Here is a 21,565-nt window from a genome sequence, read left to right on the forward strand (position 1 = left end):
TGCGACCCAGGCGGCGGGCTACAGCTACGCCCGTGGTGGGAGGCTGCCCGAGCGTGAGGTGGCGAGCGGGTGTGCTCTCGGGATCTTTGGAACAAGAACCCCGGGGCCTGGAAAACGCAACGGCCAGCTAGGAGGTCAGTGCGCGTGAGTTGCGGCTCTGGGAAGAAGGCGCGGTCGTCTAGGACAGCGATTTTCAACCGTTTTTAACTAGTGGCACACAAACTACTAAAATTCTGCAGCACAACAAAGTTTTTCTTTATTTGACTGAAAATAGGTATAATTTTTGATTCATTCACACCAGACGGATATTGTTGTGTTGGCTGTTGTCATTTTTTGAGTTTGACAATCCAAGGGAAGAGAGATCAGTGCCCCTGACTAAATGGTCAGGCACTGCATGTTGTAAAAATCCTTGCAGCGCACCGGTTGAAAATCGCTGGTCTAGGACCTGGGGCTTGGGGCTGTGCCATCTCAGTTCCCCAAAACAGAAGGGAGCTTTACTCTAGGTGAGGGCATGGCAAACTCTTTCCGTGCCCCCTACCCCCAACTTATGGCTAAGTCGTCCCAGGTAAGATGGGCTCCCTCATTCACCAGCCACTCAGCCACTCCCACCCCTCCCCAGCCCCAAGGGTCGCTGCTGGTTGGAAGCGGAAGCTGCTGTCCTGGGGAAGTGGGAAAGACTCCGTCTCTAGGAAACAAATACTCGGGTTACGCCTGAGCGCACAGGCTCTGGGCTTGACTAGGAAGTCCTCTTTTCTCCACGAAGCCCCAGGTTCTGCAGGGACAAAGGCCAGCTGCACTGAACTAACTCTGACATGGCTGGGGGAGCCCAGGACCCCTGAAATCTACCGGGAGCTGCTTTTAGTGGGTGATGGGGGGTGCCTTCCCCTCCAACAACGGTCCCTGTGTCGACCTCGGTGGGGAGGGGAGAGGCACTTGGGCGCTGATTATCTCACAGGACACCAGGCACAGCACAGAGGGTCTGACAAGTTTGGGGAAGGTGTGTCTTGTGTTCAAAGGTCACTTGTAAAATATGCAAATGTCAAGGAGGCCGGCTTGGGTTTTAGTGTTTGTGTGTGTGCTCAAGAATACACGTGTGCAAGCCCCGCACTCTCAGACCCCACCCATGCTTGCCCCAGCATCTGGTGAGAAGCCCTTTAAGGGCACTGTGTACCCCAAATCTGGAGGGCCTCCCTTGTAGGGGGAGACTGCTGCTCAGTTGGGCTGGCCTTGTTCAGGACTATCCAGAGCTAAGTGGTTGGTGCAGCTGACCAGGGCTGGTGTACTCCAGGCCTGTGTGGTCTTTGGCTGGTGGTGAGATAAGAAAGTGGGATCCAGACACAGGAGGTGAGCAGACCATGGGGGAGGTTACGAGAACCACAAAGTGACCGGCTCCCAGGAGGAGGTATGAGTTTTGTGGCTGGGGGTTTTTGTACAAGGAGCATGTGTAACACTGGAATGAGCCTGTCTGCCTAGAGCTGCCCTCTTCTAGGGCATGAAATGATAGCCCCTTTGTTAGACTTTGAGTCCCTTTCAGAAATTGGTCTTTTGGGGTTATATTTACCCCATGTATTCCCAGGGGAACTGGCCATGGACTGCCCACTCTCAGCCTATCCTCTGGCAGTGAGTGAAACTGAGGGCCTCTCCCTCTCCAGGTGGATAGGGGACATTTGTGGTGCTTGGAGTCACACTCTACTGGCCCTCTTATCCAGGATGGCCACTCTGGAAACGGCTGTAGAAGTCCACCCTGGGCATCATCAGCGAGGACTCAGAAAGCTGCGCGTTGTATTCATAATCTCTGTGAAGCGATCCTGGACCATGTCTTTGCATTGCTCAGAGCCCGCATGGTTCCTGTTGTATGTCTTCTGAGGCATAACCTCTCTACAACTTTGGCATAAATGTAACTTCCTTGTTTTTCAGTAGATTCCTAAAAGCCTCTGTCTGTTTTATTACAGAAGAATCCCCCAGGGTTCAGGCTGGGTGTCTGTGGTAGAGAAAACAGGATTTACTGAGAAAATTCCAGTGCAAACCAGATGTGTGTGTGTGTGTGTGTGTGTGTGTGTGTTTGGGAGGGCCAGAGGTAAATTTCCGTAGGGGTGCTGGACAATTAGGACTTGTTCTCTTGGGCCTTCTTTTATGCTAACCTTTCTAAATCTAGGCAGGGTAATTAAGGTCCTCTGTGCTTTCTCCCTTGGCTGGATTGTTCAGTTCAAAATCAGTGATATGTTTGGCAGTTCCTCAAAAAGTTAAACCCAGAGTTACCATAGGACCGAGCAATTCCACTCCTAGGTATGTGCTTAAGAGAGTTAAAAACGTGTTTACAGAACAACTTGTGCATGAATGTTCATAGCAGCATTATTCACAATAGCCAAAAGGTGAAAACAACCCAAATGTACATCGACTGATGGATGAATAAACAAAATGTGGCCTAGCCACCCAATGGAATGTTACTCAGTCATAAAAAGGAAGGAAATAGTGATACATGCTAAAGCTTGAATGAATTTTGCAAACATCATGCCCAGTAAAAGAAACCATGCGGGAAGGCAGCGCAGGTGTAGAGTGGGCGGACGTGCGGCCTTGGAGAGCTGAGTGCTTGCCGGAGGCCGTAGGGAGGTGGGATGGGGCAGGATGGCTGACGGGTGTGTTTGTGTTTGTGTTTCCTTCAGGGTGAGGAAAATGTTCTGGTGTTAAGTCATGGTGATGGTTGCACAACTTTGAGTGTACTAGGAGCCACTGAATCATACACTTTAAAATAGTGAATTTTATATGAATAACATCTCAATTAAAAATTAGACAGTAGGAAGTCTGCCCTGTTACAGCTTTATTATTTCTGTAAAAATGGCACACTTGTTTAAAAATATTCAAACAATAAAAAAAAAGCCCAAAGAACCAAGTAAAAACATTTTCTGGGACCACTGTGAGAATTTCGGTTTAGGGCACAGGTCTCTCAGACTGTGAGGACTGAACTTGGGCAAGCTACTGACTTTCCAAAACGGGGAGGAAAACTCACACCTGTTCCGTGCAAAGATGGAGGTGAAAGTGCAGTGCATGCGGGCTGCTGTAATCATTACATGCGTGTGTGTGCGTAGCTAGGCACACTCATCTGAGTGCCCGGAAGAGGGATTGGCTCTCCATGTTGTTCTAAGTCTCTGAGTTTTTCCTGGACAGACTTTCTTTTCTTAAGGACTTTATTGTTGTGGTTTTAGGTTCAGAGCAAAACGGAGGGCAAGGTGGAGATTCTTCGCTTGCCCCCATACTCAAGCACGTACAGCCATCTCCATTGTTAGTGCCCCCACCAGAGTGGCGTGTTGTTATAGCTGATGGACATGCATTGACTCACTCACCAAACCATAATTTACATTAGATTCACTCTTGGTCTTGCACATTCTATGGGTGTGGGCAAATCATGGACAAACTTTTCATGTCCATGAAAAAATCACCCACTCTATCCCAGGCCAAATGGCTCCCTTGGTTGGAGCGTTGTCCTATGCACCAAAAAGGTTGTGGGTTTGATTCCCAGTCACGGCACAGACGTAGGCTACAGGTTCAATCCCTGGTCGAAGTGTGTACGAGAGGCAGCTGATTGATGTTTCTCTCTCTCTCTCTCTCTCCCTCTCTCTAAAATCAGTAAAACATGTACTCTGGCGAAGATTAAAAGAAAAAGAGAGCATTGTGTAAAGCAAGAGACCATTGTGTAAGGGAGGCTGCTGAGGAGGAGGGGGGAATCGGCTGGGGAGCCGCCAGCCCTAGGTCCCCAAGTGGGAGTGTCAGAGGGAGGGTCAGAGGTCAGTAGAGGAGAGAGCAGAGCAGGTTCTAGGAGAGGCCTCAGGCAAACTGGAAGGTAAATAGACCTCCCCTCTCCTTACACAGTCCCTCTGGGCCGGTGTGCCCTCAGGCCCCAGACCCACCACCGCCTTCACTGAGGGCGTGCTAGGCTGGGTATGCCAGGGTTTGCCCTTTGGGGAAGCCAGTTGATCCTGGGCCAATTCACTGCCTCTTGGGCCTATTTCTTCCCCAGGAAGGGGACCCTGTGAGGGGCCCAGGGCAGACCTGGTGGTTAGAACTGGTGAGCATGTAGGCCAGAACACAGCCCTGGTGTGACAGGCACCCTGTGTGTGCTGGCCCCTGTCACCTGCCCTTCTGGCCAACCCACCTTGTCCCTTGAGCTCATTCCTTTCTGCCACTGGACTTGGTCCAAGTTGTTCCTTCTGTGGAGAAGGTCCCTGGCCCAGGTATTTTCTAAGGCTATTTCTTGAGCTTCCCTGGGTGGTTCAGTGTGACCTGACCCATAGTAGACCCCCTCTCTTGGGCCTGTGCCCAGCCAGCTTGAAGCAGAGCCCCCTGGGAGTTTCCCTGACATTGTTGGTTGCTGGACCCAAGAGCAGGTTGGCCCAGAGGGAGCTGTGCTGAAGGGGGCAGGTAAACGTACCCCTCCCACAGCTGCCCCCTGGTCTGCCACTCTCCCAGGCTCTGCTCAGCTGCAGGTGTTGACCCCTGACCTCTGGCTGGGGCCTGGGGCCTCTTGGGTTTTGGCTCCCGGGAGACATTCTCCTTCTAGACTAGTTGGAGATTCAGCCTGAAGACCACTCAGGGGGCTACCTCTGGACAACCTTTCTGAGGGCCTGGGGCCATGAAGGTGGGGACCTGCCTGCTGGGGACCTGTCCTGGCCCCAGCCCTGCTGAGGGCTGTGTCCTCATCTGGAAATGGGTAGAATGCATGTGCCCAAATGAATGGGGGGGCCATTAAGTCAGTGAGGAACAAAGTTAAATCCCCTCCAACCTGCTCTACCTCCCTCACCAGCTCCTCCCTCCCCCAGGGGAAAGTTAGGCGGTAGGCATTTGAACACCAACAAGAGTAGTGCCTAGAGGTCCAACCATAAGCTGCCCCCATTACTGTGGGGACCACCTTGGGGTCCACTGTGTCTTGAAAACCTATGTATGTAGGGACACCTTGGCATGTCCCCTCCCATTACAAGGGGTAAATGGAGAGAGACCCAGAGAGGGGAGCGCTTGTGCTCCAGGCCACACAGACGATGCAGGACAGAGTGGCGGTCTTCCAGCAGCTCTCAGTGCTGCCTGAGAGGGCCCCAGGCTGGCTGGAACATGCTTCCATATCAAGCCTTGGGCAGCTTGCTGTCTGCCCTTCAGGGATGGCCCGACCCCACTCTCCTTCCCTGTCACCACCCACCATGCCCCTCTGTGCACTTCCCCTCCCTGAAGCCCACTGCAGCTGTTGGGCCCTCTTGCTGTCTTCTGTGCAGCGTGAGTTTTGCTTACTCCTTTAGATTCTCTCCTAGGCAGCCTGGTTTACTTCTGCCTCTCCTTAGAGCCCAGCATAGGCAAGAAGGAGGTTTGATGGCCTGTTGCCTCTAGCCAGCATCTCCCAGCAAACCCTCACCGCTCCCTGGACCTCAGCTGCAGTGGAGACTGCTGTTCAGCTGGCTGCTCCCACCGTGGAGCCCTGAGACCCTGTGCCATGAGCGTCCTTCTCCGAGGTTAAGATGGGCTGGACCAGGCCTCTGACTGCGGCCCCAGGCCAGCCCCTCAGCCCTCAAAAGGGACAGACTCTGGGATGTGCCAGGTGACCCAGGCCCTTCGGAGGGCACGCCTGGTATATAGCTTCTCAGGCTGGCTGGGGAAGTCCAGGAAACTTTGCCACCTCCTCCTTTTTCCTCTGTGCTCAGCAGTCCAGCATCTAGTGGCCCAGCCCAGTGCTATTTTCTGCCTCAGATGTCCTTCAGTGTCCAGCTCCGGGCCAAGGGGTTTTGAATTTTAACTCCTCAGGAACTGAACCAGGTTTGCTGGGAAGTGGCCAGGCTGCACCAGGTCCTGTGTGAGCCTGAGCCTGGGGCACGCTTGGCCGGCAGGCCTGGCCCTGCGCACTCTGCAGACACTTACGGCAGCTCGCCTGTCTCTGGCGTCAAGCAGGACTTGCTCCCCCACCCCTCCCCAGAGCCTGTGTGATCAGCATTCTTCCGAAGTCTTTCTCACCAGCAGGCATTCCTTCTCAGTCTTTAACCAGCACCATTTCTTTCTTTCTTTTTTTTTTTAAATACTTTTGAATTTTATTGTTGTTCAAGTACGGTTTTTTGCCTTTTCCCCCATCCCCTCCCCACCACCCCAGCCCTCCCCACCTCCCTCCCCTGTTTCCACCCCTCTTGTTTTTGTCCATGTGTCCTTTATAGTTGTTCCTGGAAACCCTTCACCCTTTCCCCCCCATTATCCCCTCCCCCCTGGTTACTGTCAGTTTGTTTTTAATTTCAATGTCTTTGGTTATATTTTGCTTGCTTGTTTGTTTTATTGATTAGGTTCCAGTTAAAGGTGACATCATATGGTGTTTGTCTTTCATTTCCTGGCTTATTTTGCTTAGCATAATGCTCTCCAGTTCCATCCACATCGTTGCAAAGTGTAGGAGCTCCTTCTTTCTGCTGCATAGAATTCCATTGTGTAAGTGTACAACAGTTTTTTGATCCTCTCATTTACTGATGGGCACTTAGGTTGCTTCCAGCTCTGTTTCTTTTCACAGCAGATGTTTCTTCTTCCCCGTGCCTCCTGGGGGGTGTCACCCAGCAGTCCTGGGGTGCCTCCGCGCTCCCAGGAATGCTCTGGGGAATGGCCTGCCCCCTGCAAGCCTCTCCTCCCCACCCCACCCCCAGGCCCTTGGTCACACCTCACTGTGTTTTGCAGGTGCGTTGTCATAACCTGTCAATTGATCTTAGACCTGGGGCTCCAGCTGGTGACCCATGAGTGGGCAGAATCTGGCCGTGGTGTTTGCGTTGTGTGGGTCTTGAAGAATTTGTTTGGTTCCTTTAATGTGGCCTGTGCTTGCTGTTCCCCACACCTGTGCCTGCCTTTTCTGTTACTGTGCCCATGGCCAGCTTCCCACTGGGCGCTTGACAAGGGCAGGGACCACTCTGTCTGTCTGTCTGTCTCTGACTATGGATCCATGGCACAGGGCACATCGAGGAGCAAGAGCTCTTCAGGTTACGCGGGTGAGTGAGCAGGTATACTGAGCAGGGGAGAAAAGTGCAGAACAGTCTAATGTGCGCAGAAACGATCAGGATTGCAGGTGCACTGGGTCTCTCTGGGAGAGTTCGTAGGAACTCAGCAACAGTGGACGCCTTGGAGGTTAGAACTAGGTGGTTGGTGACGGGATGGAGTTATGATACCTCTGTTTCTTTGGCATCCAGATTTTACAGTTAAAATCTTGATAGATGGTTACAAAATGAAAAGGGTCAAGTCTTGGCATGTGAGGCCTTTCTCGCTGTGGGCTCGCCCCCGCTGCCCTCCGAGCCTTGTGCCCCCTCTGACTCCGATGTGGTCTCTCCTTCTGTCCCTGCAGGGCGGGTTCGAGATGGGGTCCCAGGTGTCCACGGACGTGAGAGGTGTGCACGTGGTGATCGTTGGCGGAGGCTTCGGCGGGATTGCAGCCGCCAGCCAGCTGCAGGCGCGGAATGTCCCCTTCACTCTGGTGGACGCCAAGGACTCCTTCCACCACAACGTGGCAGCCCTCCGAGCCTCCGTGGAGAGCGGTAACGAGCTCTTTCCGGGGCTTTCCTGCTGGAAGTGGTCTTCGCACTCTGTGGGCCTGGTGCAGTTTTCTCGACTTAGGGCCTAAGTCAAATTCTACCACTATACAAATTCTGGAAACTCTACCACTATACAAATTCTGGAAATCTTAAACAGCCATCTTACCAAGGCCCCAGAAGTAAGAGCCTCCTGAGGGCCCGAGGCCCAGTCTGGCCCCTTAGGGGTGGTGGGTACCCTGGTATACCACTGGCCCAGCTGTTTGGCCAAAGGGACCCCTGCTGGTATGCAGCTCAGGAGAAGGTCTGAGTTATTCTGGCCTCCATGGGCCACCCAGTTTTACACTGTGACCTCCTCTGTGTCCACTCCCCAGGGTTTGCCAAAAAGACATTTATTCCCTACTCGGTGAGCTACAAGGAAAGATTCCGGCAGGGCCTGGTGGTTGAGATCGACCTAACGAATCAGACGGTGCTGCTGGAGGATGGCGAGGTGAGCAGGGGCTGAGCCGTGTGTTAGCTGGCTTCAGGAGACCCCCGGAGGACGGGCTGCTGGCGGGAGGAGACCCGGTGCTGGGCAGATAACAGCTTCCTCACGCGCAGAGGCCTGACTGCAGTGGCTGCAGGAGTGCGGTGCAGGCACCGCTTGAGCCTTTGCTGCATGCGGGGCACTGTCTGAAGCCCTGCATGTTCTTGTTTAATGTGTGTGAGATTCCTTGAGGGCGGTGGTACAGCCTCCTTTCACCGAGAGGATAAGTGGCTTGCCCGGGCTCCCACAGCTGGGAAGACACTCAGCTGTGATTTGAACTCCGGCAGTTTCACTCCAGAGCCCACACTCTGAAAGTCTGTCCTGGTCTAGCCCCAGGCCCGGGCGTCCAAGCAGGGTCAGAGGGTAGGCACACACATCCGGGTCCCTGCGCTGGCAAGTCATCGGGGCGGGGCTTTCTTCACTCCTCTTTGCGTTCCTCAGCCCCGGTATGTAACACGGTACCTGGTACGTACCTGCAGTGACGTGAGCCCCATCTATGAGCTGCCACCAGCTGGCTCGTTCTACTGCGGGTCCCCTCCAGCCTTGCCCTCCACTCTGTTCAAAGCCGAGGGGGAACTGGAAAAAGAGGACACAATTTCTGTCCTCAATGAGTATGTGATTTAGTGGGACTCGACCTTTCTTAAATTAGTTTTAAGGCTGGGAAACTGTCGGTTGGAAAGATTACCGGGTCTCCTTGTTCTGTGGTTTCAGGCCAGACTTTTCAGAGCCCTGGAGGGGCCCACGAGGGCACTCAGCCTCCGTGGGGGCTGAGTGGGACACGCGCCTCCCGTCGCTCCCCCCTCAGAGCAGCGCTGGTTTTGTCAACTGTGTATATTTAGGCTCCAAACAGGGTCTACCTCCTTTCTTCCTTCCCTCTCTGTTTTTGTGGGCATGAGGGTAGTTTTCTCTAAAACACTAGGACAGTCTAGATTAATTTCGTATTGGAAGATGGAACCCTGCTTATTCCCCACAAGCAGTTGTCTGCTTACCTGCCCACAACCCTGAGTGTGGGGAGCTCACCCGTCTTATTTCCACGCTGGGTGGCTCTGGCAGGAGGTGAAATCTGTCTCCTTGGGTGTTACGGGGCTCTAGTGCCACCCCTTGGCCTAGCCATGTGATGGTTCCGCTCCCCTCGAGGAGGGCCGTCTCAGAATGCCCGAGGGGCCTTACCACCACACTGCTTGCCCTGTGGGCCTGGGGTTGGGTGAAGAACCCAGCCTGCCCTCACACTTCTTTCCTTTGCCCCTCGCAGGTGCTGCCCTTCTCACATCTCATCCTGGCCACTGGCAGCACTGGGCCCTTCCCTGGCAAGTTGAACCAGGCTTTCAGCCAGCAGGACGCCATTCAGGCCTATGAGGACATGGTGCAGCAGGTGAGCCGCCCCTGACTGGGCCAGGGCAGTGAGGGCGGGGGAGGTGGCCCCCTGGAGAGCAGCACAGCTGTGGGGACACTTGGGGCTGCAGCAGGGAGACCCCAGGAGGTGTTCAGGGGTGTGACAGTGGCAGTAAAGATGGAGAGTTACTAGAGACTCCTGGGAGGAGATCCTTGGATCTGTCATCAAAGCCTGGGCATGGGAGCCCAGACCTGTTCACACAGAGATGGGTGAATCCCCAGCTCCTCCCTCTTGGGGATCCTGGGTGCACCAGGCCTCGTGATCTGTAGCAGAGGCCCGAACCCATGACCTCAGCCAGCTCTCACAGCCATCCTGGCCTGAGCGGGGGTGGGACGGGTCTGTCCCCACTGAGCGGATGAGGAGCGGAGGCCCAGAGAAGGGCCTGAGGTGAGCGCTGCTACATGACTAAGCCAGGTCCTTCCCTCCCTGCAAAGCTCCCGAGAAGTAGGGGGATCATGTTAGTGTAGAGGCCAGGAACCCGGCTTTGAGCTCTGACAGACCTGTGCTGCGGCCATCTGCAGGGGGGTGGGTGGCGATACCTGCCTCCTGCGGCTGCCGTGAGAGTCAGGTGAGAGAATTCAGGGGGTGCCAGGCCCAGGGAAGCACATTTGGACCCCAGGTTTGGAATGAGTTCTTCACTCTTTTTTGGCAAGGACCTCTTCCCACTCCCGCCCCACCCAGTGCGCACCCATGAGGTGGTGTGAATTTGAAGGTGTGTTTTTACATTTGCCTCTGCTCTTAGGTCCAGCGCTCGAAGTCCATCGTGGTGGTAGGCGGAGGCTCCGCGGGAGTGGAGATGGCGGCAGAGATTAAAACAGAGTACCCCGAGAAAGAGGTGTGCGAGCAGCCTTGGCATTGAGCTCAGTGGTCGCCTTCTTTCTGTGTTGTGCAAGGACAGTCAGGAGTTTCCTTGCACACGGCCTGGGAGGTGGGGCTCCCTTGATATAAAGTGGGAGCCTGTGCTTCTCATCTCCTGCTCTCTGCTCTGAGGGGCCCCCGGCAGACCCTTTCTGCTGGGGATTTTTCTGGAGATCTGGGGTGTGTCCTAGTTCAGTGAGGAGTCCTGCCTTCTGGACCAACCTGGAGGATCAAGCTCAGGGGAGACAACTTACAAAGGAGTAACTCCCGTGTCCCCTTCAGTATCCCAGCTTTGTGATGTAAATGTAAAGTTTGCCTCTTTTTGCTGACAACTAGCTTGGTCAAAGTCTTGGGCAAGCAGTGACTTTTTTGGTCTTTAAGAGACTGTAGCCCTTGCCCTGGACAGCCACATGGGGGAGCCCCTAACGGCCGTCCTGGGGAAAGACTGGCCAGCACCGCCTTCTGCCCAGGGGAGGGGGGCCCTGTCCCCTTTTAATGAGGGGATAGTGCACCTGCCTGGTGCCCTGGAGAGGAAAAGACAGCCTGGCAGGCTGTGCAGGCTCAGCTGAGGGCTGAGCGGTGATTGGTGATTTACGGACACCAGGGCGTGTGTGCAGCTGATGCCAGATCCACTTCTGAGCAGCACGTGGAGCCTGTGGCTGGTTCTTTTTCCCTGGGGAAAGGCAGGTTGGTTTCCAGAAGTGAGATCAATGTGGGCTAATTTAATTATACAGTTGTTCTCTGACAAATTGTTAGAAATTATTATGAGTAATTGATGTATTATAAGAGTTCATTAATTTTGATTTATGGGGTAAAGACCAGTCTAACGTAGGAAGTAATTCAGTGTAACTTCCGTATGTTGATAATCAGCAGACAAATAAGAGTAATAGTAGCCACCGTGCTGAGTCACATGCTGTACACACGCTCTCATTTCATCATTACAAAACTTCCGAGTGGGACTGCGGTCCTGCCTTACTGAGTTGTCAGGCTGTGTCCCAGGATCTAGATGGGATTTCAACCCAGGCAGCCTAACTTCAAAGTCCCAGCTTTGGACACCATGGCAGGCTGCCTCCCGCAGCCCTGCCGCCCCAGGCAGCGAGCAGGCGTGCCTGGCAGTGCCAGCGTTAGAGCCAGCTGTGACTCGGCTGTCAGCCTAACTTACAGTTGGAATGTCAGTGGCTTACATATAGACTTTAATCATAAATGCCCATGATGCTTAAAACCATTCTCCCCATGGCACTCAGTGTCAGATGTGGAGCACTGGCACCTCCTGAAAGAGTCCTAGGCTGGGAGACCTGGGCTCCAGCCCGGCTTGCCGTTAGCTGGTTCCAGTGTGGGCACTTGTTCACTTGCGCCTCTGTCCCCGAACCTGTAAGCTGGGGCCAGGGGAGGTGGCGGGGGAGACAGACTGATGTGTTTTTCAGATTCTTTCGAGCAGAAGACTCAGTGACTCCTTCTCTCTTATATGGTCGTTTGTCCCCAGGTCACTCTTGTTCACTCCAAGGTGGCCCTGGCCGACAAGGAGCTGCTGCCCTGTGTCCGGCAGGAAGTGAAGGAGATCCTGGTCCAGAAGGGTGTGCAGCTGCTGCTGAGTACGTGCCAGTCCCCTCCGGCCCTGCCCCCCTCCCTGCCCGAGTGAGATTGGGCTCTGAGACTTGGTCGCTGCCCCCTCGGAGCATGACGGTGGTCACACACTCTCTGTGTCGGGGGGCTGAGCATCAGAGCCCATCTGAGCCCTAGCATCCGGTTGGAGGCTGGGTGTGTCCTTGAGCAGGACAGAGGTCCTAGTACTTATAGGATTTCCATGTCTCGGAGGCAGCACTGTCCTGGCTATTGCTTTGGACAAAGTGTAGGTGGCACTTAGTTGTTGAATGACTTTAAAAAAAATCTAAAGGATTTGACCTGAATTACGACGTCTCTGTGGTGGAGAGAATATGTTTGTTTATTGGTTGGTGTTTTCAGGGTGGTGAGGAAAGCGGCTTTTGTCTGGAGCGGGAGGGAAGAGAACCATCCAGCATGTTAGGGAGCAGGGCTCCAGCCCCACTGGTGTCCCCCTCGCTTCGTCGGGCTCAGCCTCTGCTTTGCAAGGAGCGGTGGGGGTCCACTTTGTGAAAGCGCATGCTGGCTCTTGGTCTCCTTGTACCTGCTCTGCAGGCCCTGAGCCCTTTACTTTCAGGCAGCGAGGAGAGCAGGCTGGCTTCCCCACTTTCCTTGCCTCACCTTTGTCGGTGTGCCTGGGGCTCGTCCTGCCTGGTCGGGCTGGTGGAGCCGACAGGCATGCGAGAGGTCTTCCTCAAATAGCTTTTCTCAGAATTTCTTGGGAAACACAGCCTCAAACTGCTTCTTGGAACTTTCTTCTCATTGGATCCCTTGGGGCCTGATTCCAGGGGCAGCGGATGGGCTGGGAGAAGAGCAGGGAGGGAAGCGGGGAGTGGAGTCATTGCCTAGCCGGGTCACAGCGTCCAGGCCTTTCCTGGGGCCTTCGGGGCTCTCCAGCCTTCCCCAGGGGAGCCTTGGCTGGGACGCCAGCCCTGTCTGCCCTCTGCGAGCCCCCCGGTCACAGACCTCCCTTGACAGGCGAGCGGGTGTGCAACCTGGGGAAGCTGCCTCTCAACGAGTATCGAGAATGCATCGATGTACAGACGGATAAAGGCACGGAGCTGACCGCCAACCTGGTGATTGTCTGCAACGGTATCAAGGTCAACAGCTCTGCCTACCACAGTGCCTTTGGTAAGCAGGAGGCTGAGCCATTGTCTATACCCCAGGTTGCCTCTTCTCTGTCCAGCCGTCCAAGAAGGCCCCTTCCTGAGGAATAGGCACCACCCAGCCTTCCCCCTCCTTCCGGGGAGCTCATTTGTCTCTTCTGAAGGGTGATGCCGAACTTTAAATTCAGGTTCTGGTTCACTGTTGCTGTCCTTTCTTCAGCTGTGATGATGATGATTTAGTCCAAGATGTCCAAAGTGACCAAAATCTTCCAAAGTTGGTGCCCGCCCCCTAGTGGTGAGAGATGAGAACAGGTTTCAGAGGGATGAAATGCCCATTTTTCTGTTCCTTTCCTTGAATCATGGATGCAGAGGAAATCTGCGGTCAGGCCTTTCTCTGTTCACAGGTGTGCTGCTCTGTCCAAACTCTGACCCAGATGTTTGGCCACTTGAGCTTGGAATGACTATTTGGGGAGCAGGGGCCATATTGGGCCTTTGCGTTCTTAAAGCTCAGTATCGATCTATCTAGGTAACCAGAAGGTGGAGCAGGTGGGCTAACGGACTCCATGTGTGAGCTGGGGACTCAGTGTCTCCTTGTCAGGCCCCGTAGTTGCTGTGCCCCCAGGTCCCCATCATTTATTCTCTAGTACCATTCCTGCCCAAGGAGCTCCTACTTCGGGCCCTGCAGAAACGACTCATCCAATCCCAGCGGAAGGCAGCTAGTCCAGGCCAGGCATGGGGGTGGAACTGAGGGCTTATAATGGACAGAGACCCCGAAAATTTAACACTTAATTGGCCTAATGTCATATTTCAAAGATAAACTCTTTTAAGTCCCTTAAAATGAAAAGTTTATCATTTATTAAAACCCCATGTTTATTTTAAAAATCTGATCCATGTTCAAAAGAAAATTCAAGACTTGGCCAAGTTGCAAACTTAAGCACTGTGCGTTAATCACAGTAACCTACAGAGTTATGCACATTTCATAAAATGACACTCGCTGCTTTTCTGACAGTTTCCACCCTGGAAGAGTAACTTGCCTTTGCAGGAAGAGTTCTGGGGTGGGGGCTTCAGGCAGAAATAAATGAGGTGGTGGGAGGCTCGCCTCTGGAGGGTGTGCCGTTTGGCCAGCACCAGAGCTCCTCTTCCTGCGTTCTGGAGGCCACTTAACGTGGCAGCTCAGGGGCTTGGCTTCTTGTTGGTTTTGCCTGGCAGATAGCCAGCTGGCCAGCGATGGTGCCCTGAGGGTGAACGAGTACCTCCAGGTGGAGGGCTACAGCCACATCTATGCCATCGGCGACTGTGCCGACGTGAAGGAGCCCAAGATGGCCTATCACGCCGGCCTCCATGCCAATATTGCTGTGACCAACATCGTCAACTCCATGAAAGAGAGGCCCCTCAAGGCCTACAAGCCAGGTAGGGCAGCCCACGTGCTTGACAGTTGGAATGAGACACGGTGCAGCCTTTGAGACAACTGACCACTAGAATGAACCTTCAAAGCTGCTGACAGAAACACCCCATAGAGCGCTTCACCAGTGGGGAATAAACACGCAGATCTGGGGACTGCAGGCCCACAATGCCGAGCAGGTCCTAGCGTGCGTCTCTGCTCCACAGGTGCACTGACATTCCTCTTGGCCATGGGCAGGAATGATGGTGTGGGCCAGATCAGTGGCTTCTACGTGGGGCGCTTCATGGTTCGGCTGGTCAAGAGCCGGGACCTGTTCATCTCTACAAGCTGGAAAACCATGCGGCAGTCTGCACCCTGAGGAGGAGGCTGGGCGGGAGACGAGGCACCACTGTCGCCAGCTGAATGGATTGCTTGACAAGTGGTACCCGCCTGACAAGTGCCAAGGACACTTCTTCTGGAGTAAGATGCTAGTGAGGTACTCACCAGAAACACAACTTACAGACAACCAAAAATGAAGAGAGAGAGAGAGAGAGAGAGAGAGAGAGAGAGAGAGAGAGAGAGAGAGAGAGATATTAAAAGGACACCTCCCCAGAGGATTCTCTCTGGGTTGGAAAAGTCCACTTGCCATGTGCTGGCCCAGTGCTTCACTTGGTCCTGGGAGGGCAAGGCCAGCCTCGTCTACCACAGGCTCCCCTTGGATGGGTGTGCGTGCATATGTGTGCATACGGGTGTGGTGTTCAGAACACGCACAGGCCGAGCTGGGGCTCCTCATGGCTGGCAGCCTGTCTGGAGGGCAGGAAGGGGGGACCTGTCAGGTGAGACCAGCTACGGAAGGGGATCTGCACCCCAGCTTCTCCATGGTTTGGGAGGTGGGGAAGCCCACACATCCCACCACACTCAGGTTGTCAGTAGGAGCCCATTTTAAAACTCTTAGTCCCTACTGTCTTTAATCTTAATGAAACTGTCTGCATTTCCATTTTTAGATCCTGATTATATACCATAGGTTACATTTATGAAGAAGGAGATAAAAAAAATCTCCCCCTTGGTTAGTCCGTTGTAACAGTGAGTTTTTACAGAGCTAACGGAAGTGAAGACCGGAGGGAAGGCCGCCGAGCTCATGTGACCTCTGGGCTGGTTGCCATCTGGTTCACATTCAGGGAGCAGACGGGGCTTCCTCGGGCCACCCGCCGTGGGCCTCCAGGCTGCTGTTGTGGGCAGACTTTTAAGTGGCAAAACTCTGATGCTGGGGGACCCTTGGTGGTTTTGTGCTTCTGGTTTCTTGGCCAACCCTAATGCCATTTACCTGGAGACCCAGCTGTGCAGCAATAACGCCTGCCACCAACTCTGTTAAGGTATATAAATGGCTCTTCTATTTGGGAGAGAACTTTTAGTCTGGGGGAGCCTATTCTGGACCACATGAAGTTAAGTCTCTATGACCCTAGTGGTTGACAAATTCATTTGGATACACTCGGGTTCTGCCCTGCCCACTTGCCCCTCCCTGTCTGCTTTTGATGGGGGTCTCTGGCTACTTGGCCAGAGTCCTTGGACACCAGTCTCACTGGGGTTCTCAGTCCATCCCATTGGGGCTGTGGCCTGGGCCCGAGTGGGACATGTGTCTCTCTCCCAAAGCCTGGCAATCCCTCCGGAGCTTCGCCCAGGGCTGTGTTCCTGTGGACCAAGGCCGGCCAGGCCCTGCTGCTGCCTGAGAGACAGGCCATTTCGTGCTGTCTGACCTGGGGCGTCGCATGGCGGGACTCTCAGCCGGTGAGAGACAGGCCTTGTTCTATTTATAACATTCTAGATGTGTCCACCCATGGGGACAGTTTTCCAAACTGACGAAAATGTTGCAATAAAGAGTATGTTGTAAGAAAGACACTGGATGCTTTATTTTTTTTCTTTCATTTTCTTTTTCTTTAAAAAACAAAACAAAACAGAAAAAAGCCTGAAGCAAAACCTTTTTAAGAGTAGTTACAGATATTACAGGGGTGAGGGTGGGGGCACTAAAACAGAAAATAAGCACCAGTGAGATGCCTTCTACTGCTCTTCTCCCCGCCACTCAGTACAGCCAGCCAGCGCGGCCCGAGTCACGGCCGCGCCCTCCTCCCTTGCAAAAAGGAGAAACAAGACTTAAGAATTTTGAAAGGATTTTTTTTTGTGTGTAAAAGTCAATGCTATAAATCTAAAATGAAGTCTGTTTTTAAAAAAAGTTCTAAAACAATAGGAAGAAAACACATGGAAAGAACTCCTCACGGAGACCTGGTTTTTAGGACTGAGGCTCTTTTTAACGAGAATATAAAACGCAGAGGGCTCCTTCCACGGCGGGACCTGCTCCCGCAGCCTCTGCCACCCGCTTCCCTTCAGCCGCCCAGCGCTCCCCCGCATCGCCCTTCCTCTCTCCTTTTAAAAATAAAACCCGCTCCTGTGACTTGGATCCTCCTCCAGCTGCCACTGGACAGTGTGGCCACGGCGGCTACTTGGTGTCGAGCTTGGCCATCTCCTGCACGTAGATGCCGATGCTCTCGCTGTCGAAGAGGAGGAAGTAGACATTCTTGAGCGAGGATGCGCTCGAGTCGTCAAAGTGGGCCGAGATGGCTTTGAGGGTCACCTGGGCGGCCGTCTGTTTGGGGAAGCAGTTTCTGTGCCAAAGGAAGAGAACAGCCTATGTCACTTCGGTCGCCGGGACCCATGGGGTAACTCAGCTCAGGGTGGTGGCTCTGTGGGCCCTTCTTATCCTGGCACTGGGCCCCGGCTTCTATCGCATGGGGGCTCGCCATGTGCCGGCTGGTCCATGTGTGAGCTCCTTCAGTGCCAGTCAGAGGGACAGCCTGGGGGCCCCAAGTGGGGGACTCACATCCCCACTCTACGGGTGCCACACGGCCTCAGTTTAGCCAAGGTCAGAGGGCTGGCTGGTGAGCGGTGCCCTGTGCTTGAATCTGTAGCCTGACTTAAGTCAAGTTTGGTTTTAAAAACACCATTCAGCATTTCAAATACCTGGCCTTCAAAAAAGCACATACAAGTTTTGTTAGCTCCTAACCCCTGAAAGCAAACCCTAGGTGACAGGCTTTCATTTCTCTGGGTGTGCGTGGCACAGCCTCAGTCTCCGCCCCCCCCCCCCCCCCCCGGCCCCCGGAGGAGCACTGGAATCCCCAGGGATTCTGAGGCCGTGGGCGTTGGGTGGGTCTGAGACTCTAACATGGGGTGGGGGGGTGTTGCTGCTGCCGAGCTGTTTTCTGGTCGTGTGTGCTGGACGGGGACAGTTGGTGGGGATGTGGGCTTTGAACTCTCGAAGAACTTGCCTCTCGCTCCTCCCTGCTGTCTCTCTCTGAGTGCTTCGAAGGATGGAGCTGGGTTTCTTGCCCTATCTCCTGGTCAGCATGCTTGGCTGTGCTGGCAGCCCTTGGCCATGTCATCGGGAATGGCCAGGTGTGGGTAAGTGGGAGAGTGCTGGCCCCCAGGGAGACGGCTGGACTCAGCGCCTCCCCCGCCCTCCCGGAGAAGTGCCTCTTACCTGCCACTGGGGAAGGGAGGGAAGGCCACGGACTTGAGCTTCTTGTCCTCTGCTGCGGACAGGCAGTTTTTGATGGTCTCTTCAAGCTGCTCTTCACATTTGTCGGAGCCCCACTGAGGGATGTGACAGTGGATGACAAATTTGGCTGCAAGTCCGCTGGATTGGCTGACGGCAGCTGGGACATGGGAGAGAAACGCTGCAGGTTATTTCCTAGTCTTCACCTTAAGCCAGAGGATTAGGCCGAACCCCACATGTACCTGTTAGGTGTGTGGGGGACAAGGAGGAGATAGAGGAGTTGACCAGACAAATTCTGTGCTTTCCATGGGGACCGGATGTTTACAGAGAGCAGCAGCCATGTTGGGATTGCTTTGGACGGCAGGCACAAGCTTCTTTTAAAGTGGATGTGACAGCATGTGACTTTCACGTGGCCTGCCACCTAGTCACCAGGTTGGGCTACCTGTTACCCATGGTTCCCACTCGAAGGTGCACAGCAGGATCATCTCTGGCGGCTGTGGTGGGCTGAGGCATGGCCTCCCCGAAATGGGCGCCCCCTCGTCCCTGGAACCGGGACTTTGCAGGTGTGACTCGGTGAGGAATTTTGAGATGGAGAGATAACCCTTTAAGAGGGAGGCAGGGAGGTCAAGGTGGGAGAAGACAAGTGACGACGAAGCAGACATGGGGCAGACCATGCGTGAGCCAAGGGACGCTGCCACCCAGTGCCGGCAGGAGCAGCTTCTCCAGGAGGAGCCAGCTCTGCCAGCACCTTGATTTTAGTTTTTGAAAAACTGCTTGTAGACTTCTGACTTTGAGAACTCATAAGAGAATAAATCTGTTGTTTGAAGCCACAGCATTTGTGGTGATTTGTTATGGTAATGATGGGAAACTAATACAACGGTTTTTAGACTTTTAACAAATAGACACCTCCACCCCGCACCCCGAGATCCTGACTCAGCAGGTCTGGGACCGCCGTGTGCTGGTGACTAGGGTCCTCTGTGAGTCGGGGGCCACGGACTTGGCCATGCACTCCCTCAGACAGTGGTGGTCTTTTCGACCACCTGAGGAACCTGGGGGGAGAAGGCGCTCACATGGCTTGTGACGTGGGCCCTAGGTCCAACATGCACCCAGTGAAACCACTCACTCTGGAAACACGGCCCCCCTTCCCCGCCTTTGTCATGGGAATGCCAGCCGGTTTCCCCAGCTTCGCCTCATCCCAGGCCTGTCTGCTTCATCTCCATACTGCCTCCCACGCCGCCGTCCCGCCCAGCTTCCTGGTGGAAATCAGGGTGCGCCTCACAACCACCGCCAGCCTGGACCGAGCTGAGTTCTCTCAGAGACAAGTTGCAGAAGTTGCACTTGCTCCTGTGTCACCTGGGGACACTACCAAACCAAGGCCACACCTCCCGACTTCCCCGAGGGAGGTTTGTGGGTTGCGCTGGGTCTGGCTGCAAATCTGCGGGAGTACCGGCTCATGGTTCAGACTCTCTAGTGAGGCTTTTTCCCCTTTGCTTAACCCAATGCCAAGGTCAAGATCCATGCCTGCTGCCCTTTGTGCATGGTGGGTTCATGTCTTGCTTGCTCTTAAACTGAATGTGTTCTGGCTTTATGTGGGGTCTGCTACTAGACACCCCGTCTGGGAAATCTATTCTTTCTTGATGGAATGTACAACAGGGCCTGTCTTAAAGTGACGGTGTTTGAAACTAGAGGGAATACGGTGTTAGAACTTTTTCAGACTCATCCCGGCAGCCCCTTCTTCCCAGGGAGACACCGCTCCCAGGCCGCGGAGACGCAGACCTGACAGACGTGGACCATTTCTTAGCGCACGGCCATTCCGGGCAGCCGTCTCCCAAGTGCACTTGCTTCCCCCTCACAGTGAGGCCTCCAGTGGCCCTTTCGGTGAGGGCCTGGGGGCTCTTGACTCTCAGCTCTCGAAAGTCTGAAATCGTGCATCCTTTGCCTTTCCTCTTGAATATTAACAAAGTAATGTGTGCGAATCCTTGGTTGACAGTCTTTCCCCTCAAGTGCTCGGGAAACATTTCTTTCCCGTTTCCAGGCAGCGACCTCGGTTGTGGACGGGAAGCCTGCTGTCAGGGGACGGCCCTCACAAACAGTCTGCCTTTTCTCATGGGCTGCTTTTCCGTTTTCTCTTGAGTTTTGAATTTCTGAAGTGTCACCACGATTTTCATTTATTATACTCAATATTTTCAACCTAAGGACTCGTTCAACCTAAGGGTTTCATTCTGGAAAATTCTCATCCGTAATTTTTTAAAATACTGTTTCTCTTCCTTCTGTTCTCTGCCTCTGGATCTCTGGAAGCGTACTGGGGCCCCCCATTCATTCCATGCAGAGCTGCTGTGTTTTCCTCGCCTTCCCACCCTGACGGGCAGTTTGCTGGGTGCCTCCCCCGGACCCCCCGGGACCCTGTCCAGGTCCAGTCTTTCATGGCCGATTCAGGGCTCTGTCTCACAGTGATGCAGGGGTATGGTAAGTCCAGACATCGAGCCAGTGGGCAGCGTGGCCTGGGTGAGGGGCTCCCTGCCCCCACTGGCTCCCCCAGGGAACTGATTTCACACAAGCCACAGTCCCGGGCGGCAGCAGGAGGCGAAGATCATGGGAGGCTTACTGAGCCCTCGCTTTCAGCTCCGAGTCGGGCTTTGACTCCCCCTGGGGGTGAGGCGACTGGGTCTCACGGCCCCGTAAGAGTCATCCTCCAGACGGCCTACCTATTTCCACACCTGGAGCCCAACATGGAGCTTAGACCTTGCCCTGTGGCCGCCACACGCTCTCCTATGCCTGCCCACATGTACGTCTGTCTCATATTTCAGTGTGGCTCTGTCTTGAAGTTTAAAAAAAATTTATCATTGCTGTATGTATGGGGAATGGCGACATTCAGACTGGGAAGTGTGGGCTCACACACCTTCTTGTCTGGGAGCCCCCATTACTCCTCCAGCCACCCAATCTGATCATGACCGTCCCTGGCTCAAACTTTCAGAGATGTCCCTATTGTCTACACAGGGTCTCCCTCTACCTGCTGCTCCCTGCCAGCCTTATGGCCATGACGTGCCTGCCCTCAAGTGGGTCTCATTCCCTCGTGGAGCCCGCTTTCTCCCCCCACCCCAGGCAGAGGGCGAGCTCTGCTGTCTCTCTCTGCCCCACCAGGGTGTCTGTCTTTCCTCCCAGACTGTCCAGGGCTGGAGGGAAGGAGTGGGATTCAATGTCTCTGGAGCCCCAGCACCAGGGCAGCTCCTGGCACCGACCAGATGGTCACTGGGGGTGGCACGTGCTGGCACACAGATCTGCAGTTGGACCCGCACGTCAAAAAATGACCAACAATTTTAAAAACAGGTGTTCAAACAAAACTTGTGCACAAACACTTATAGCAGTTCTATTCATAATAGCTAAAGGTGGAGACAACCCAAGTGATGACTGGGTCGGCAAAATGGAATATTATGCAGCCATGGAAAGGAATGAGGTTCTGATACATGCTACCATATGACGGACCTCAAAGAAACTGTTATGCGAAAGAAGTCAGACACAAGAGGTCCCATGTTGTAGAGTCCGTTTATATGACGTGTCCAGAACAGGCAAAGTCATAGAGACAGAGGCAGACTGGTAGCTAGCTGCCAGGGAGAGAGGGAGAAGAATGACTGCTT

At 54.0% G+C, this 21,565-nt stretch overlaps 2 protein-coding genes across 4 annotated transcripts in view; one reads left to right on the forward strand and one right to left on the reverse strand.

Moving 5' to 3' along the window:
- The first annotated feature begins 2 nt into the window (after positions 1–2).
- AIFM2 (apoptosis inducing factor mitochondria associated 2) lies at positions 3–14,936 on the forward strand. Of its 3 annotated transcripts, none has more exons than XM_028512770.2 (9): positions 3–134; positions 7,340–7,529; positions 7,898–8,013; positions 9,302–9,421; positions 10,185–10,277; positions 11,784–11,892; positions 12,878–13,030; positions 14,215–14,415; positions 14,614–14,936. In XM_028512770.2, exons 2-9 carry the CDS (start codon positions 7,352–7,354, stop codon positions 14,763–14,765), a joined length of 1,122 nt encoding a protein of 373 aa, XP_028368571.1. In that variant the 5' UTR covers positions 3–134; positions 7,340–7,351; the 3' UTR covers positions 14,766–14,936. The 3 variants fall into 3 exon arrangements, with proteins under 3 accessions (XP_028368571.1, XP_035882750.1, XP_035882751.1); XM_036026857.1 differs by having other exon boundaries at positions 10–144; XM_036026858.1 differs by lacking the exon at positions 3–134 and adding an exon at positions 1,876–1,897.
- Positions 14,937–16,290: 1,354 nt separating this feature from the next.
- The window catches only part of LOC114497169 (core histone macro-H2A.2), a 53,406-nt gene continuing 48,131 nt past the window's right edge, over positions 16,291–21,565 (reverse strand). The window contains exons 8-9 of the mRNA XM_028512771.2: positions 17,916–18,090; positions 16,291–17,043 (exon numbers count right to left, since the gene is read on the reverse strand). Coding sequence (XP_028368572.1) covers positions 16,878–17,043; positions 17,916–18,090 — 341 coding nt within the window. The 3' untranslated portion in view covers positions 16,291–16,877. The remainder of the gene's footprint in view (positions 17,044–17,915; positions 18,091–21,565) is intronic.

Source organism: Phyllostomus discolor, chromosome 5 (assembly GCF_004126475.2).
Source record: "Phyllostomus discolor isolate MPI-MPIP mPhyDis1 chromosome 5, mPhyDis1.pri.v3, whole genome shotgun sequence".
In the NCBI taxonomy this organism is placed as follows: domain Eukaryota; kingdom Metazoa; phylum Chordata; class Mammalia; order Chiroptera; family Phyllostomidae; genus Phyllostomus; species Phyllostomus discolor.

Bases quoted from the DNA above. Each gene is read 5' to 3' on its own strand.
- AIFM2 (XM_028512770.2), top strand. From the start codon at position 7,352: ATGGGGTCCCAGGTGTCCACGGACGTGAGAGGTGTGCACGTGGTGATC. The intron at 10,278-11,783 runs GTGTGCGAGCAG...GTTTGTCCCCAG, and splicing joins CAGAGTACCCCGAGAAAGAG to GTCACTCTTGTTCACTCCAA. The intron at 11,893-12,877 runs GTACGTGCCAGT...CTCCCTTGACAG, and splicing joins GGGTGTGCAGCTGCTGCTGA to GCGAGCGGGTGTGCAACCTG.